Raw genomic sequence first — 14,767 nt, 5'->3', positions numbered from 1 at the left:
ACTGTCCTCTCCCGCAGGTGGTATGGATCACAGCCACCATGCCATACGTGGTCCTCACTGCCCTGCTCCTGCGTGGGGTCACCCTCCCTGGAGCCATAGACGGCATCAGAGCATACCTGAGCGTTGACTTCTACCGGCTCTGCGAGGCGTCTGTGAGTACAATCCGCTCACTGCTTCACAGTCCACAGGGGCTCTGGCATTCCCAGGTTTCCATATTCATTGCCTGCCAGGGCTGAGATGTGTCAGAGTTGCAGACACCAGGGTTCTTTCCTCAGGAAGCCAAATCCCAAGTACCTGTGATACAGTATGAGTCATCTAAATCAAATTACATCAAAAACTCCATCTAGACTCAGGCTGCAGATTTGGTCAGCAAAAGAAGAAATAATTCAGGGTTAAAATATTTGGAGAAAGCCTCCCGGAGAGAGGAGACTTAGCTGGGCCATGGGGGATGGGTCCCTTGTCCAGAAAGGGGGGAGAAAGGGCTGCACCATTCCGGGCAAACAGGCCCAGAAACAGAAGCAGCTGTTGGTGGAAGGCTGGCATGACAAAAATGGCAGCTCCCTTGGGGCATCGTTGGAAATCAGGTGGACTAAGTGGGGGAGGTGGCAGGCCCCAAAGCCACCCAGAGGCGTCCATGTTGCTGTGAGAGGACGATGCGGCAAGAGGGGAAGGGCCATCTCAGCTGGGGTGTGAGGTAGGAGGCCGTTGAGAGGTGCTGTCCTATGTGGGTGGGCCGGTGGAGCCAGGTCTGGGGGTCATGAGGCAAGTGTAAACCCAAGGCAGAAGTGGGAAGGAAGGGGAGAAGGGATGGGCGGGCATGGCTGCAAGCCTCCCAGGAAGCCCCAGGGAGGCAGCAGCTGACAGGTGCAGTGAGAGAAGGCACCTGGACATGGCACCTATGAGCCTGCAAAGCAGCTGGGTGGGGGTGGGGATGGAAGTGTGTCTGCAGCACTGAAGGGGAAGCCCTGTGGAGACAGGAGCCATGAGTGCAGCAGGTGTGTGGCCCACGGGCACCAAGGAAGAGAGAGGAGGACAACCAGGGCAGCAAAATCAGCTGTGGCGGGGGGCCCACAAGTGCAGAGCTGGAGCCGGACAAACCATGAAGTCAGCAGGGCGTCAGGACCCCAGAAAGGCCAAAATGAAGCCAAGGGGTGTGTTTGCAGGACCATGGCATGTTATAGAATCAAAGAAAAATACCACAAGGACAGCGTAGAGCCTAGTGCTCCAGCCAGGAAGAATAGGCAGCCCCAGGAGGAGGCAAAACAAACACCAGTGCATGTGAAAAGATGCTCATTGGAGAACAAATTACAAAGACGAGATGTCAAAAATTAGGTGGAGAGAGTGAATAGATTGGATGGATGGATGGATGGATGGATGGATGGATGAATGCTAGGTAGGTAGGTGGATAGGATGGATGGATGATAGGTAGGTAGATAGAATGGATAGATAGGATGGGTGGATGGAAGGCTGGCTGGCTGGCTGGATGTATGGATAATGGATGGGTGGATGGAGGAATGGATGATAGGTAGGTAGCTGGATAGTATGGATGGATGGATGATGGATGGATGGATGAATGATGAATGGGTGAATGGGTGGATGAATGATAGATAGGTAGCTAGATAGGATGGACGGATGGATAATGGATGGATGATGGATGGGATGGATGGGTGGATGGATGATGGGTGGATTGCTGGATGATGGATGGATGGGTGGATGGATGAATGATAGGTAGGTAGCTGGATAGCATGGATGGATGCATGGATGGATGGATTGATGGATGGATGGATGATGACTGGATGATGGATGGGTGAATAGGTGGATGAATGATAGGTAGGTAGCTAGATAGGATGGACGGATGGATAATGGATGGATGATGGGTGGATTGCTGGATGATGGATGTTTGGGTGGATGGATGAATGATAGGTAGGTAACTGGACAGCATGGATGGATGGATGGATGATGGATGGGTGGGTGGGTGGATGGATGGATGGGTGGATGGATGGATGGATGATGGGTGGATTGGTGGATGATGGACAGATGGGTGGATGGATGAATGATAGGTAGCTGGATAGCATGGATGGATGGATCGATGATGGATGGGTGGATGGATGGATGATGGATGAGTGGATGGACGGATGATAGGTAGGTAGATAGGATGGATATACAATGGGATGGATGGAGATAGATACATACACACACATGTACTTCATATATTCATAGATGATAGACAGTTGATAGATTATACAGATGACAGATAGATGATAGATTGGTGATGGATTGATAGATGACAGTGATAGATGATAGATAGATGATTGATTGATAGATAATAGATGATGGATTAATGTATAGTGAAAAGAAATCAGGAAAGAAATGGAAGGAAAGGACAATTGCAAGTCCTGGAGTGAAAGTGCATGAGGTGAGGCCCAGGGAGGCAGCCATGGGCACTGGCTCTGGGGTGGCACTGGGCAGAGGCCTGAGCTGCACACACAGCTCAGGGTGAGGAGGAAGCAGGCACTCCCCTGTGACACTTGATCCAGCCTGCAGCTATCTAGCCAGGCAGGTGGTTGATGACCAGCATGGGAGCCACATCAGGGTATGAGCCTCTCCACCCACTGCCCACCCAGCCACTCTTGGCTTGGCTCTTCCCCTCATGCTGAAACACTGGCCACCTGCACAGCCCTGACTGCGGGGCCGGCCATCTGCCTCCAAACACACTGTCCCAGGAACTGGGGTTGCCTTGAGGCTCTGACATGCTGCCCAAAGGACAGAGGGCCTCGCCCCCTCTGCAGCACCCAGTTCCCTTGCTCAGTCAAGCTCAGGCAAGCTTGACCTGGGACCTGGGATGCCCTGAGACCCACCTGGCCTCCCCAGCAGGAGCATCTGGTGTCTCTGCCTCAGCATCCTGGCCCACAGGCCTGTACCATGGGCTCCAGGGACTTGCAGGAACAGCCCTAACTGACCAGTCCCTCAAATGTCTCCAAGGGAGGTTGGCTGCTCCTTCTCCCCCATCCAAGGCCCAGGGAGGGGCAAGGTGGGCATCTGAGTCACTAAACGGTCTCCACAGTGCCCTCACCTTAGCAGGTTGTGCTGACTTTTTAAAATACCACAATGGTCCAATCGTGGACCCACCCACCTTTCCTTTCACGTCCAGAGTTGTGGGTGCCATCCACCAAGTTGGGCAGGCACAGCACCAGCGTCTAAGCTGCAGGTGGGCTCCTGGCCATGCCCAGGTGCCACTGTGCACCTGTACTGCTCATGTTTTGGGAAAGATACAAAGCAAGCACTGCTGGTGTGCGTCCAATCAGGACACCATCATCATGTAGCGTGTGGATGATCCATGCTGTTCTGAGGGTTATCAGGGTGCCACCATCATGTAGCCTCAGGATGAGTTTATGTTGTTCTGAGGGTTACCAGGGCGCCGCCATCATGCAGCTTGTGGATGATCCATGATGTTCTGAGGGTTATTAGGAAGCCGCCATCATGTAGCAGGGTGCACATGGGATGGGGGGACACACTCAGGGGGTTGTGAAGCCGGACCCTGATCAAGGGAGGATGGAGACCCTGCTAGGGCTGGTGTGAGTGTGCATAAGTCCATGCTGTTCTGAGGGTTATCAGGGCGCCACGGTCATGTCGTGTGTAGATGAGTTCATGACTTTCTGAGGGTTATCAGGGTGCTGCCATCATGTTGTGTGTGGATGAGTCCAAGTTGCTCTGAGGGTTATCAGGGCGCCGTCATCATGTTGTGTGTGGGTAAGTTCATGACTTTCTGAGGGTTATCAGGGTGCCGCCATTATGCAGCATGTGGATGAGTCCGTGCTGTTCCGAGGGTTATTAGGACGCTGCAGTCATGTCGGGTGTGGATGAGTCCGTGCTGTTCCGAGGGTTATTAGGATGCTGTGGTCATGCTGTGTGTGGATGAGTCCGTGCTGTTCTAAGGGTTATTAGGACGCTGCGGTCATGTTGTGTGTGGATGAGTCCGTGCTGGTCTGAGGGTTATTAGGATGCTGCGGTCATGTTGTGTGTGGATGAGTCCGTGCTGTTCCGAGGGTTATTAGGATGCTGTGGTCATGTTGTGTGTAGATGAGTCCGTGCTGTTCTAAGGGTTATTAGGACGCTGCGGTCATGTTGTGTGTGGATGAGTCTGTGCTGGTCTGAGGGTTATTAGGATGCTGCGGTCATGTTGTGTGTAGATGAGGCCGTGCTGTTCTGAGGGTTATTAGGACGTTGTGGTCATGTTGTGTGTAGATGAGTCCGTGCTGTTCTGAGGGTTATTAGGACGTTGTGGTCATGCTGTGTGTGGATGAGTCCGTGCTGTTCTAAGGGTTATTAGGACGCTGTGGTCATGTTGTGTGTGGATGAGGCCGTGCTGGTCTGAGGGTTATTAGGATGTTGTGGTCATGCTGTGTGTGGATGAGTCCGTGCTGTTCTAAGGGTTATTAGGATGTTGTGGTCATGTTGTGTGTGGATGAGTCCGTGCTGTTCTAAGGGTTATTAGGATGTTGTGGTCATGCTGTGTGTGGATGAGGCCGTGCTGTTCTAAGGGTTATTAGGATGTTGTGGTCATGCTGTGTGTGGATGAGTCCGTGCTGTTCTGAGGGTTATTAGGACGCTGTGGTCATGTTGTGTGTGGATGAGGCCGTGCTGGTCTGAGGGTTATTAGGATGTTGTGGTCATGCTGTGTGTGGATGAGTCCGTGCTGTTCTAAGGGTTATTAGGATGTTGTGGTCATGTTGTGTGTGGATGAGGCCGTGCTGGTCTGAGGGTTATTAGGACGCTGTGGTCATGTTGTGTGTAGATGAGTCCGTGCTGTTCTGAGGGCTATGGAGCAGGGCACCTCTGGTTCTGTGGAATCGCTGCCCTGATACTCCATGGGGAATCCCAGATCAATGAACACAGACAGCCCCCTGCTTCTCAGGCTCTTCCAGGCCGCTGGCCTGGGAGGGTTCACTTCCTGAGGCTGCGTCTTCCACCAGTCGTCTGCTGCCATTTGCTTCTTGAGGATGGTGTTGAGTTTAGAGGCCTCGGTGTGGGGCTGGGACAGGAAGGGTGCTCAGGTCCTTTGCCTGTGCCCTGCGTTCTCCTGGGACAGCCTCTCACCGCCCTCTGGCTCTGCAGGTTTGGATCGACGCGGCCACCCAGGTGTGCTTCTCCCTGGGCGTGGGGTTCGGGGTGCTGATCGCCTTCTCCAGCTACAACAAGTTCACCAACAACTGCTACAGGTGAGCCCCTAGCAGGGCCAGGCAGGGGCCTCATCAATACTGGGGAGAGGTCACTGACTTCCAGAAATAGTGTGTCCCTGGATGAGAACAGGGCGGATCCACTGAACCCGCAAACCTGTGAGCTGCGTGGCCTTTCAGACAGAAGCGACAGCGAGGCAGCTCCCAGCACGATTTTGATTTCAACTTTAAAGAAGGCACTGAAGCCAGTGGGTGTGTCGCCTCCTGGGAGGGACCTGCCTAGGTTTGACCTGCGGCCAGATTCCCCACTGAGGACCCCGAGTGGCAAGGCCAGCCCCTCCCTCCACAAGGACACACCCTCCTCCCTCACACCAGCCCCGGGGCGGTCTCTGTCCTCCCTTGCTCAGCGTCCGGCTTCACAACCCCCTGAGTGTGTCCCCCCATCCCATGTGCACCCCGTGTTACCGGCAGGCACCTGAAGCCCCATGCCGGAACCCAAATCCTCCTAAAAACAGAAACAGAATTTTATCCGGGACCTGCTTTCTTTGACCTTTATGGACTTGTGCTTACTTTCTTTCACATCATGAGGATAGAAACACGGTAAAAATACAAGGACAGTGTGTGCAGCAGAATGGCCAGACAGACCACAGGCAGGCTCCACTGAAAGTGGGTGCTGGAAGGCAGGTCCCGAGACAGCCCCTGCCCGCTGCCCACCTGCGTCCACCTGGGTCCAGGTGCTCTGCAGATGAAGTGTGTGGTGCTTCCACCCCAGTGACAGGCCACACTGGAACCCAGGAGGAGGATGCTGGTGCCCTGACCGACCCCAGGACCCTCCCTCTTCCTCCTTCGCTTGCCTCCAGCCCTCTGGTTTCTCAGCCCTCAGAGTGGGGCCCCCAGGCCCGCAGCACCAGCGCCCTTGGGAGTTCACGGGAAACGCAGCCCCTGAGACCCCATGAGACCCGCCCAGTCAGGATCTGCATCTTAGCGAGGTCCCCGGGAGGTGTGTGCTCCTAAAGGTTCTGCAAGATCTGCCCTAGGTGAGGTGTCCACAGCAAGACTCGCGGGGCACAGGGGTGGCCGTCTGTTCTGCCCACCCTGAGCCTTGATGGCTGAGCCTTGAGCAGCTCAGCCAGGGGACCAAGGTGGCCCACGGACAGCTCTGCCAGGCTGCTAAGGAGCTGGCCGTGCTCACTGGGAAAAGTGGCCCCTCCAAAGACCTCCCGCCCCCTTCCCCAGACACAGTAAATTAAGAATAATGACTGGAAAATTGTAACTGCTGCAGCTCAGCTGGTTCCTGAGACGGCGTGTCTTGTTCTTACAGGGACGCGATTGTCACCACCTCCATCAACTCCCTGACGAGCTTCTCCTCCGGCTTTGTCGTCTTCTCCTTCCTGGGGTACATGGCACAGAAGCACAGTGTGCCCATCGGGGACGTGGCCAAGGACGGTGAGCCCCTCCTGCTGCACCTGGGCCTGCTCCTTGTAGCACCAGCGCCGAGCTCTCAGCAAAGCCTTTTTCCTTATGAAAGAGGAAGGAGACACACGGGCCCTGAGCGACATCAGTGAGAGTTGCTGCCTCACTCTTGAAGGATGGCGGTACACATCCCAGTACAGACCTGCCCCCCACCCAGCGCCTTCCCTGCCCTGCCTCTCCCCGGCCCCCCACCCTGGGCTGGGGAACCTCAAGCCCAAATGCAGCTGAGCAGCACAGTTGGTGCCTCGGTCCCTTGGCTGCTCCCTGCAGATGCCACATGAGGCTGCCCCACCAGGGTCTGGCGTACATGCTGTCACTGAGGGCCCTCTAGATGTTTGCTTGCCACGTGGTGTGGGAACATGCAGCTCAGGGAAGGGGAGGAATGAGCTGTTCCAGCAACACCAGGAGGCAGGCTGGGATGCCGCGAACGTCAGCTTGGCCACAGAGCAGCCGGGAGATCCCTGAGGCCTCCAGCACAGGGTGTGCCTGCCTGCTCCCCAGGCCGACGCATGACGCTGAGTGTCCCTGCACGCCTGGAGTTGTCTCCGAGAGGGTGGGGAGGGGTCCAGGGCTTGGGCAGGCACAGGTGAGTGGTGGAGGGAGGCCTCGGCTGTAGCAAGAAGTGTGCCAGGCAGGATGGAGCTGGCAGGACGGGCACCGATGCAGGGGCTGAGAGTGGGCCCAGGCACTTGGGGCCACTTGCCTGGCTCTGGTGCTTGCAGTGGAAAGCTGTGGTGTTGGCAGCCCCAACTTGGGCCAACCGAGAGCTCCAGGGAGTCCCGAGGCTTCTCCATCTCTGTCAGCCAGCAGAGCCCCCGCCTGCCTCCAGGCCTGCTCTGCCACATGGATGTGGAGGAGGCCCTTTCCCTCCAGACACGGGCCTGGGTTGGGTGGGCTCCCATCCTGCGTCCCCATCCTTGCTTCCTCTGGACTGTCTTCTCCGGGGGTGGGGTACTACACTTGTGAGGAATGATTGTGCTCAGAAAAGCCCCTGTCCCGTGTGGATGTTGTTGCTGACTGATCTCTGCCTGGATGTTGGGGCTCAGTGAGGGCGGGGAGCGACAAGCACCAAGCGGGGGCAGCCTTGACCCCATCTGAGTCTCACAGAGTGGGGCACTAGGACCCTCGCACCGCAGGTAGGAACAGGCTCGGAGACCTGAAAGGGCCCTCCATGCTTGCAACAGAAAGCCAGGGTCAGGGCTGGAGCCACAGCTCAGAGGTGGGCCTCCTAAGCCCATGTTCTTTCCTCTAGGGAAAAAAAAAATTCAGTCAAAGCGGGAGAAAGGGAACATCATGCAAATAAATGCAGAGCAGTGAAATTTACTCGGTGCCACATTTATGCATTTTCTTCATTCTTTTTGCCCTTTATTATGATAACTAGCATAGTTTGCAAAAACCTCTATTAACCCCTGAAAATAAAGTCGAATGTTCTTCTGTGCGTTTCATGACAAGCAAAGTAAATGTCATTTACAGCCTTAATTCTCAAGAAAATAGGGTGAAATGTTAACTCAGGCACAGAAACGAAGGCAAGGGTGTTGACATTACATTCCCCGAGCTGATGAATACCTTCCCAGCCTCCTGGCTGGTACCATCTAAGCCCCGGAACATCTCAGGGGAGCCTGCCTCCCCCACCCCACGTAGAGGCTGTCCCCATCCACCAGGGTATCTGGGAGCTGCGAGAGCCCAGGTCTGACCCTGCTGCTTGGCTGACAGTGAGGCTCCTGAAAGACCTTTAGGAACGGCCCCTGGCTCTGGCCTTTGATTATTTAAAAGGCCAGGCACAGGCCTATTCCTGCAGGCTAGGGCCAGGCACGTGCCTGCTGAGGACAGGGGACTCTGTTGCAGGCAGATCGGGCTCGGGGGACGGTGCCAGCCAGTGGAGGATGTGAGGCTTCTGAAATGGTCAAAGGTCAATTGCCTCTGGGACTGGTTTTTACTTTGGGGTCATTGGAGACCAAATCGCATTGACTTTTGGTCGCGTGCCTGCCACACTCTCATCCCCTCTGCCTCCATCTGAGTCTGCCTGCTGGTAGCAGGAAGCACGTGTCATTTCCCGAGAGAGCTGTGGGGGACACCTCCTCCACCTTTGCCACGCAGCCATCAACCTGGCGTGCCCCTCGCTTGCAGGGATAGCAAGGTAGCAGGTTTGTCTCTTATCTTCGAAGCCACCATCTGGGCCCCTGTATCCGTCAGGATGTGCTGCTCCTCTGAGCCCTCAGGGCCCCAGCTGACAGGAGCCTGTCTCAATGTGGCCTCCAGGACCCCGCGGCAGGGGAGGTGGTGAAGGAGCCACACACTCCTCTACCAAGCTTCACTCGCAGGGACCCGCTCATTGTGGGTTCACAGCGCATTGGCCAAGGGCAGCCACGTCTAACCTCACGGGAGGGTGGGAGGACCTCAGCTTCCTCGTGTGCCTGGAAGGCAGAGGTCAGGAACGTATCTCTAATGTTTTGCTAATTTTAGAAATGAGGCTACTAAATCGTGTGGACGTGTGTGATTTGTGTGTGTTTGTGTGTGTGTTTGTGCGTGTACGTGCATGAGTCTGTTTGTGTGTGTGCATGTGGATATGTTCTTGTGTGTATGAGTTTGAATGCACAAATGAGTGTTCATGCATGTGCGCGCATGTGTCTGTGTGTGTAAATTACATGATATGTGCAGGAAAAACTAACTAGAAGGACATTAGCAGGTGTCCCTGCGATGAAGGGCAGGACCAGCCTGGAAACCCCTCCTGCCCTCTCCTTGTTTCTGCCCCTTCCTTCCCCCAGCACCCCATGGCCCACAAGGACACAGGTAATTTGGAGGAGCCCCATTGCTGGGTGGTAGGCATGAACCAAAGCCCTCCGATCAGTTCTGGGTTTCCGCTTTCCTGAGTCCCAGGCCAGGTCTGCTGAATGTACAGGAGGGGGGCTTTTCAGCAGGGCCGCACCAGCCCTAGTCTCTACAGGCCTGTGGCAGGCCATGCTTCTCCGGGTTGGGTGGGGCAGGATGGGTGGGAGAGCACAGCGTGGGCTCTGTGGCAAACAGGGCGGGTTCTGTTTCAGGGCCGGGGCTGATCTTCATCATCTACCCGGAGGCCATCGCCACGCTCCCGCTGTCCTCGGCCTGGGCCGTGGTCTTCTTCATCATGCTGCTCACCCTGGGTATCGACAGTGCCGTGAGTAACCCGCACCGTCCGGCCCTGTCCTCGGCACTTGGGTTCCTTCCACCCGAGGGGGCCCTGCCCTCCCAGGGCCAGGCAAGATCCCTGGGCTCACAGATGGCCCCCAGACCTCCTGTGCTTGACTTGGGCGAGCCCCACGATTATTTGGGAGACCTTTCTTGGGGCTAGGGTGAGTGGTGACTGGAGTTTATCTTTCCCTTTATCCCCCTACGCTGGGGTACCCATGTGCCCTGCCCTGAGCCACCTACAGATCCTGGACATGTGCACACACACACGCATGAACGCATGCACACACACACACATACACGAACGCACACACACATACATACATACACGAACACACATGCATGTACACACACATACACACATGCACACACTTGCACACATACACAAACACACACATGCACACACATGCATGCACTCATGCATGCACACACACACACACACACACACACGCACACCCATGCATGCACATGAAGCACGGCCCCAGCCACCAAAGACTTGGCTCAGGACACCAGAGTGGTGAGGCCTTGGAGGGCACACAGCAGGTCCTTCATATCTCGTGGCTTTCCGTGGAACCCTCGGCTACCCCACGAGGAATGAGGAGGGCAACAGAAGTTTCTGGCACCCACCAATCCCAGGCCTGGCCCTGAATGCTTTGTGTGTGGCCCCTGCACCTCCAGCTGCTGGGGGTGGCGGGTCCAGCCCTCGATCGGCCCTGGGCCTGCTGGACTTTCTCAGGCTCCTTCTTCCCTGTCAGCTGCTTGGGACCGAAGAACCCAGAATCCCTTGCCTTATAAACGCTGGTCACCCACCCGGCCCCCACTCATAGCCTCTCCAGCTTGGCCACAGCTCCTGGGTTGGCCACAGGCCTCGTGTTCCTGACGTGAGAGCACGAAGGGGGGTCTGGAACGAGCAAGGTGAAGAAGGCCACTAAGCAGGAGTCAGGTGCCTGGACGGTGTCCCACAGGAGGATGCCGGGAGGCGGGAGGCGGGAGGCTCCGTCGGGAAGGCGTAGCCAATGACAAGGCCAGGTGCAGCCGAAAGCTTTGTGTGGGGGGTGCATCTTGCTCAGGAAAATCTGGCCGAGCTGAGCCCGTGCAGCAGCAGTGGACGGGGTGGCATTGTTTTAGCCATGCCACATCTTACCCGCCCAGAGACGTCGAAGAGGCTGCAAACCCCCTACCGTGGATACAGTGGTCCCTCTGGGTCCTCTCTCCTGCGGTCGTGCCGCCATAGTAGCCTTCGCTAACAGCTGTCCTCACCACCAGGCATCCTGCACCCTGGACGGCCGCGCGACCCCTGTTCTGTGTCCATCCCCGGGTGTGCCTTCACTGGGTGACAAGTAGATCTTGGCCCAGGCTGCGGTCAGGAGCGCCGCCAGCCTGCAGCCCGACCCTGTGCTCTGTGTGCAGATGGGCGGTATGGAGTCAGTGATCACCGGGCTCATTGATGAGTTCCAGCTGCTGCACAGACACCGTGAGCTCTTCACACTCTTCATCGTCCTGGCGACCTTCCTTCTCTCCCTGTTCTGCGTCACCAACGTACGTACCATCGCTGGCTTCGCCTTCTCCTGGTCATGTCTCCTTAGCATGTGGCACGAGGCACCCCGGCTGGGACTGTCAGGCCAGACAGAACCGCAGCACTTCCAGGAAACGGCGTACCCACCCACCCCAGAAAATGACTCATAGCAGTGCGCAGGGTAACTGCACATCCAGAGCTTGGTCCCAGAGTCACTTCAGCACCTGGACAGCTCCCCCAGAAGCACCACAGGCTGAAGCTGCCTCCTTCTAGGGTTTGGGGACTGGGGGACGCTGTGGGTGTGGTGGCAGAGCCTATCTATGTGGGAGGGGGAGCCCAGGCCACTCCCTCTCCAGGGGAGGCACTGCCAAGTTCCACATTCGGTTGCTTCCATTTCTAATTGCACATGAAGCCCTAGGAAGGGAAAGGAGAGGTCATTTTTATTTTTGTTTTTTGTAATAGACGTGGCCCTAAGAAGCTGCATGTGGGTTGAATTTTAGGGACTCAAACCAGAGTTTGCAGTGAATGAAACAATTTGTGTGCACAGTTGAGTCCCCAGGCTGGTTTACCTTTGGGGAAAGCCCTTCTGCAGTCCACAGGCTCCCCTCTCTTCCAGGGTGGCATCTACGTCTTCACACTCCTGGACCATTTTGCAGCCGGCACCTCCATCCTCTTTGGAGTGCTCGTCGAAGCCATCGGAGTGGCCTGGTTCTACGGTGAGTCTGGGGGAGGCAGCCAAGCCGGTGCCCCCTTGTTTGGTGGCTGTACCGCTCCCCTTCTGGCAAAGCCGCCGCGAGGAAACACCTTTCAGCTGCGGGAAGCCTGGGTTGTGGTCATCACAGCTCCGCAGAGGGGAGGGGCTTGGCACTGGTCCCTTTGATGGGATCAGTGAGGTGCTTAGCTTGGATGGCAGCCAGAAGACGCATACTGTGGTCAGAGGTGTTCACAGCAGCTGGGCGTCTTCTGCCTCCTCCACGCTAGAGGCACCGGCGAGCCCATCCCACACAGGGGAACACAATCAGATCTATGCTGGGGTTTCAGCAGGGATGTGACATGGTGCATTTCAAAGGTGCCGTCATCGCCTTCCCTGCTGACCAGAGCTCCAGAGCAGTCGGGGCCTGATGATCAGCGGGCGGCACTCGAACGGGGTGCAGCTCCTGGCCCATTGTGCTGCCCCAGCTGTGTCCTGGGATGTCCACCAGTGGTTTAAACAGCAACAGAGAACCCAGCCTGGAGCCAGGGCTGCCCTTTCCCTGTGTGCTGACCTGGCCAAGTCACCTCGACTCCCCTCAGTTCTCTCTTCTGTAAAATGGGCTGGAGTGCCAGCTCCACTTACCTGGCCAGGTCACTTCCAGGGAGGTGGCAAGGCCGAACCAGGGCATCTCGCCATAAATGTGCGGGCCGGGCGCGGTGACTCACACCTGTAATCCCAGCACTTTAGGAGGCCAAGGCGGGCAGATCATGAGGTCAAGAGAGCAAGACCATCCTGGCCAACATGGTAAAACCCCATCTCCACTAAAAAAAAAAAAAAAAAAAAAAAAAAAAAAAATTAGCCAGGTGTGGTGGCACGAGGCTATAATCCCATCTACTCAGGAGGCTGTAGCTTTTCTGAAGACACTGACGGTATACTTACGACGGAATATGATTCAGCTTGAATCCGGAAGGTGGAGGTTGCAGTGACCCGAGATTGCGCCACTGCACTCCAGCCTGGGCAACAGAGTGAGACTCCGTCTCAAAAAAGAAAAAAAAATGTGTGGATCCGGCTGAAAGCTGAACGTCTGTGGTGCTGCGTGAGCCCCGGTTTCGGAGGACGCCCAGCTCGCCTGCAAACAAGGGGGTCATTTTCTCTGTCCAGATAAACGCCCTGACTTTGAGACAAATAGGACAAATAGCTCCTATTCTGAGAACATCGTTTTCAGTGTTGCTCCACAGAAAAGGGAAATATCAACCTCGTTGTACTTTCACGGGTGTCTGGAATCAATACTTTGTCTATCACTTTCACTGTCATCGTCCCTGAACAAAACACAGACCTTCACAGGGAAGGGAGAAAGTGCCTTGAATCGCCATGGCCTCTGGAACCACAGGAGATGGGGAGAAGCTGGCCCTGGCGACCTGCGCCTCAGAAGACCGAGATCTGTGTTATTTTTCCAAAGAGAAATCCACACCCCTCTCATCTAAAGGAAACAAAACCTGTGCTCTAATAAGATGCGCCGGAATACGCCGGGCTTCCAGCACGCTGCAGTCCTGTAGGTCTTGGAGCTGACGACTCCTGCTCCGGCAGGGGCCCTGGGACCTGCTGGTGGGAGGCAGGGTCTGGGGGCTGAGGGGCCTTGGGGACTCCTCCATTGGCTTCTTCTGGCCTCACCTCTCTGCATCCCCGCTGCCTCCCACGTCCATCTCTCATGTCCAGAGCTCGGATGCCGGGTGGGTGTGAAGAGGGGATTCTGTGTGGGGGCTTATTTATGACGGGACACGGGACAACTGCAAGACTTGCCCCAAATCTCAGCAGATCAGCCGCGGTTACTCAAGTCACAGACCAGGCCAGATGTAGGGGGAGAAATCACTCTTAAGGTCTTAGGGTCAGTTGCTAGAAGAAGTTAGATAATACCAGTGAAAGAAAAATATGCATTTCTAAAGTGGACTGCTGGTACTTGCTTTTGGGGAGAAAAAAATGTTTATTATGTTTCTAGAAATAGCTTTTCTGAAGACACGGTGACAGTATACTAATGATGGAATATGATTCGGCCTTAAAACAAAAGGGAATGCTGACGTGGGCTGCAGCTTAGGTGGCCTCAGGGACACTCTACAGGGAGTAAACCAGTTGCAGAGGCCCTGTGCCGCGTGACTCCACTGACGGGAGGTTCCCACAGGAGTCACATTCATTGAGACAAAAAGCAGATGGTGCCGGGGCCTGGCAGGAGTTGGGGGTCGGGAAGAGTTGGCGTTTCATGGGGGCAGAATTTCGTTTTGGAAGATGGAGTTCTGAAGATGGACGGTGGTGATGGTTACACAGTATGTGAATGTATTAATACATTATGAACTCTACAGGTGAAAATGGCTAAAATGGTAAGTTTTATGTTATGTGTATTTTACCACAATCTTTTTAAGTGAACAAGAAGTACCAGTGGCAGAGGGAGACAGGGAGAGCTATGGAATGGGAGGAGGACCCGAGGGGCTGTTGCCGGGGCGCGGGGAGCACCTGCCGGGGCACGGCTCTTCCTGGTGCATCTCCAGGGTGGAGCAGGCACGTGGGCTCCCACCCATCAGCGAGGCACCCAGTGGGCTGGGGTGTGGCCTGGCCCCCTCTGCAGGAGGCTGGGTGCAGCCGAAGCCTGGGGCCGGCAGGTGGGGCCCTTGGGAGTCAGCGAGGACCCCCACATGTGTCCAGCATCAGGGGAATGCGCTGCCCTGATGGGCGCTAATGCCGCCTCTTCTC

General features: G+C 55.8%; 1 protein-coding gene across 2 annotated transcripts in view; it reads left to right on the top strand.

Annotated features, from left to right (window-relative positions):
- SLC6A3 (solute carrier family 6 member 3) overlaps window positions 1-14,767 on the top strand; it is a 51,344-nt gene that overhangs the window by 23,729 nt on the left and 12,848 nt on the right. For both annotated transcript variants that reach the window (XM_054489658.2, XM_063664633.1), the window contains 6 exons: window positions 18-152; window positions 5,116-5,219; window positions 6,499-6,623; window positions 9,692-9,804; window positions 11,226-11,354; window positions 11,948-12,047. In XM_054489658.2, the coding sequence (XP_054345633.1) occupies window positions 18-152; window positions 5,116-5,219; window positions 6,499-6,623; window positions 9,692-9,804; window positions 11,226-11,354; window positions 11,948-12,047 (706 nt within the window). The remainder of the gene's footprint in view (window positions 1-17; window positions 153-5,115; window positions 5,220-6,498; window positions 6,624-9,691; window positions 9,805-11,225; window positions 11,355-11,947; window positions 12,048-14,767) is intronic.

Source organism: Pongo pygmaeus, chromosome 4 (assembly GCF_028885625.2).
Source record: "Pongo pygmaeus isolate AG05252 chromosome 4, NHGRI_mPonPyg2-v2.0_pri, whole genome shotgun sequence".
Classification (NCBI taxonomy): Eukaryota; Metazoa; Chordata; class Mammalia; order Primates; family Hominidae; genus Pongo; species Pongo pygmaeus.
This window is presented reverse-complemented; position numbering and strand designations above follow the sequence as displayed.